The sequence below is a fragment of the Octopus bimaculoides genome, chromosome 12 (genome assembly GCF_001194135.2).
Source record: "Octopus bimaculoides isolate UCB-OBI-ISO-001 chromosome 12, ASM119413v2, whole genome shotgun sequence".
In the NCBI taxonomy this organism is placed as follows: Eukaryota; Metazoa; Mollusca; class Cephalopoda; order Octopoda; family Octopodidae; genus Octopus; species Octopus bimaculoides.
The window spans coordinates 38,367,090-38,371,181 of NC_068992.1; the positions used below are offsets into that span (position 1 = coordinate 38,367,090).

General features: G+C 38.5%; 1 protein-coding gene across 1 annotated transcript in view; it reads right to left on the reverse strand.

The window, feature by feature from the left end:
* LOC106875870 (uncharacterized) overlaps nt 1–4,092 on the reverse strand; it is an 86,848-nt gene that overhangs the window by 50,397 nt on the left and 32,359 nt on the right. The window contains exon 3 of the mRNA XM_052972036.1: nt 3,440–3,515. Coding sequence (XP_052827996.1) covers nt 3,440–3,515 — 76 coding nt within the window. The remainder of the gene's footprint in view (nt 1–3,439; nt 3,516–4,092) is intronic.

Sequence of the window (4,092 nt, forward strand, 5' to 3'; positions counted from 1 at the left end):
ATATATAGTTATTTGGAAATGGATGCGCGGCATTCAAATAAATAATATACACACACCTATATATATGCATATATGGGTACAGGACGTCACCAACAGTAAACAACATGAAATATGAAAACAAATGAGTTAAATACGCAAATAATGAGAGGAAAAAATGGAAAGGAGAGCAACTGTCTTTGAAGAATGATACTGTCATTGATCGCTCGAAATGGGGAGTAGATAGACAGCAGACAACTGATGAAGGGTTGTTCTTTCTATTACTTGTCTTGTTTCTCATTTTTTCTCTCTCATTATTTGCATATCTAACTCATCTGTTTACTATTGGTGACGTCCTGTACCCGAGCAGCTGTCTGGCTAGTGGCCCGTAAATAGCACCATTTGAGTGTAATCGTCACCAGCGTTGCCTTCTAGCACTTGTGCTGGTGGCACGTTAGAAAATCATTCAAGCGAGGTTGTTGCCAGTACCACTGGACTGGCTCCCATGCAGGTGGCACATAAAAAACACCATTTTGAGCGTGGCCGTTGCCAGTACCGTGTGACTGGCCCTCGTTCTGGTGGCACGTAATGGCATAAGGAAGGGCATCCAGCTGTAGAAACTCTGCCAGATCAGATTGGAGCCTGGTGCAGCCTTCTGGCTTGCCAGTCCTCAGTCAAATCGTCCAACCCATGCTAGCATGGAAAGCGGACGTTAAACGATGATGATGATGATGATGATTATATATATATCATCATGTTGTTAGTATTAAGCCAGTAGTCTTAATTATGGATAGTTAAGACTGAAGGGGGTTTGTATATGTTATAAGTTTTAGGTCAATTATTTTTAATTATGGGCTGTTAGAGTATAGGATGAATAGATACCTATTAGAATTTGGGTCAGTTGTTTTAGTACTGGGGTCATTAGAATATTTAGGGCAACAAACTATCCACTAGTTCACACCTATGTCTAGTCTCCACTCCTACCACTCAACCAAAACAAAAACAACGGGTAAGGCAAACCCTGGTCACATGGTAAACAAACATGCACACAGGCCCACACTTGCCTGGTAATTAGCTATTGATGTACTACTGACGTCAGTTATGTCATGGCCGCCACCACCACCATCATTCCTGCTCTTCCATACAAAACTATAATGGGGGTGGGTAGGAGAGGGATGGTAAGCTATGTTAGAAGAAGGCTAAAGGCTTCACTTGGCTTTATTATTATTATTATAACAGAAGAAACTGGGAATGAAGAGGGATAGGTCAGTTAGGAAAGAGAAAGGAAGTTGTCATTGCATTCTTGCCCTACAAAATAGTAGTGGTGGCGGTGGTAGACAGGAATGGTAATTATGATGTAAATTAAAGGTAAAATGTCTTCATTATTCAGTAGTTGAGTTAGCAACAGAGAAATACAGGTTTATGATGATATAAGGAGGTAAATAAGGAGAGTTATTTACATAAAGGGAAAATAATGAGAGTGGGGGGAGGGAAGAAATAAATGAAAGAGAGAGCTGGAAGAAGAGAGAACAGGAAAAGAGAGAGAAGGGGAGAGGGAGAGATAATAAGAATAAGAGGAAAATAGAAGAGAAAGAAATAAGGAGCTAAAGTAAATGAGATAAAGAGAGAGGAGACAATAGGGAAGAGACAGAGAGAGGGGGGAAAGAGAGCCAAAAGAGAGCAGCAGTTTCTTTTTAAGTGTATCAAAGATTTGAATGAACACCACAACATCCTGCATTTCTTGTACATTCAATGAACAGCGCCCACCACCACCACCAGTACGTTCTTATTAGTCCTTAATCCTCGAGCGTCCAAATCAACCATATCCACCAGCCCAAATATCCATCATCATCATCATCATCATTTAATGTCTGCTCTCCATGCTGGCATGGGTTTGACAGTTTGACCAGAGCTGGTGAGCCAGAGGGCTGCACCAAGTTCCAGTCTGATATGGCATGGTTTCTACAGATGGATGCCCTTGCTAGTGCCAACCACTCCAGGAGTATAATGGGTGCTTTTACGTGCCGCCGACACAGGAACCATTTACATGACATCGGCAACAACCATGACTACAATTCATGGGTGAGTGCCATTTACATGGCACCATCAATGACCACAACTACGATTCCTAGGTGAGTACATATATCATGTCCAGAAATGTCCAAAGATTTGTTTGTCTCTCATCTATTTTTAACCCTTTAGCATTCAGATTTCTTTGCTGAATGTAATGTTTGTTTATTCACATTGTTTTTCACATAAATAGCATGATGATCCATACAAAAAACATCCTGTCCACACTGTAAAGTGGTTGGCATTTGGAAGAGCAGCATCCAGCTGTAAAAAAACCATGTCAAAGTTGACACAGAAGTATGGTGCAGTCTTCTGCCTATCCAGTTCCTGTCAAACCATCCAACCCATGCCAGCATGGAAGGCAGATGTTAAACAATGATGATGATGATGATGATGATAGAACAAGTAGAAAGATAAATTTTTTTCCAACATGCAAATACTGAACAGTATATATAAAGGATAAAATCCTTTTAAGAGCAGAAAAATTTGCCAGCAACCAGCCATGAGGATCGAACTCACACCCCTCCAATATCCAGTTGGAGTGCTCTACCCTTTAACCAGACTGGCGAATTCTTCTGCAATATTAGAAATTATAAAGTCATCCAGAAACAGATATTGGAGGGGTGAGAGTTTGATCCTCATGGCTGGGTTGCCAGCAAATTTTTCTGCACTTAAAACGAGTTTATCCTTTGTATATATACTGTTTAGTATCCACGCGTTGAATAAAAATTTATCTTTCTACTTGTTGTACAATACATTTCAATGTTTCAAAAACAAACTTATGTTTGTTTACATATGACATAAAATGATGATGATATCATAAAAGCACTCTGTCCGCTTTGCTGAGTGGTTAGTGTTAGGAAGGGCATCAAGCAGTAAAAACCCTGCCAAAACAGACATAGGTGTATGGTGCAGTCTTTTGCCTGGCCTGCTCCTGTCAAACCACCCAACCCATGCCAGCATGGAAGGCGGAAGTTAAAACAATGATGATGACGATATTTCATAGCTTCAAGATTTCAACATGACTGTATATGTTTAAAATGACATTGTAGGGTAAGGGTGAAAGAACAGATCCAGCTGGATTAAACATAGAATAGACAGAATATTTTGGCGAGATGTGGTTAGTTTAAATGTTGAAGGGTTAAACAATACAAAAATTAAGGGTTAAACGATACAAAAATTAAAATTCAGTACCAACTCCTATGAACTTTTAAGTATCACAAAAGAATGAAGAAGGAATTTATGTTGGTTTGGTATCCTTCACTTTGCCGTTTGAATTACATTCGAGTGATTGATGGAGGTGGTGGGTTATAAGTTATGGAGAAGAGAAGAACTGAGTAAAGAACAGAAGCTTATAATTTAGAACATAATGAAATAATTGATAATGGCTTACCCTGCAGTTATTCGAACTGATCTCTGTAATATCAGGACAGCGGTCATAATGAGTTTCCTGCAAATGACTAATATCCCTGGAAATAAAAAAAATAAATAAAATACAGATATATAGCAACACACACACATATGTATATATACAATAGGCTTCCACACAGTTTCCATCTAACAATTCCCTTCACAAGGCACTGGTTAGCCCTAAGGTATAGTAATAGAAATTTAAAATTTCTTCCATGAAAATCTCAGTCAATTTATGTTCTAAACACCAGCGTAATAATGGACAAAGTTATTTTACTAAATTTTTCATTATTTTAAAAATTAATAAAACAGAAGCAATATATTTCAACAGAAATAGGGTAATAAAATGGCAAAGTTTCTTTCTACATCTTTGGTTAAATGGTCTATGTTTGTTAAGGTGTGAAGCGTGGAAAATAATCTCAGCTCCACTTAGGGTTTGAACTCAGAAGTGTGAAGTCTAAAATCAGATGCTATTAACTAAATATCTATCAACTGTTCTGCATCCACCATTTATGCACCCAACACTTACATTCACCTCAGGATGACTGCATCACTAACTATACAGTAGACCAGTGTTTCTCAACTGGGGTTCCTAGAAAGAGTGAGATAAGCTAATGCTAATTTCACAATTGTAAT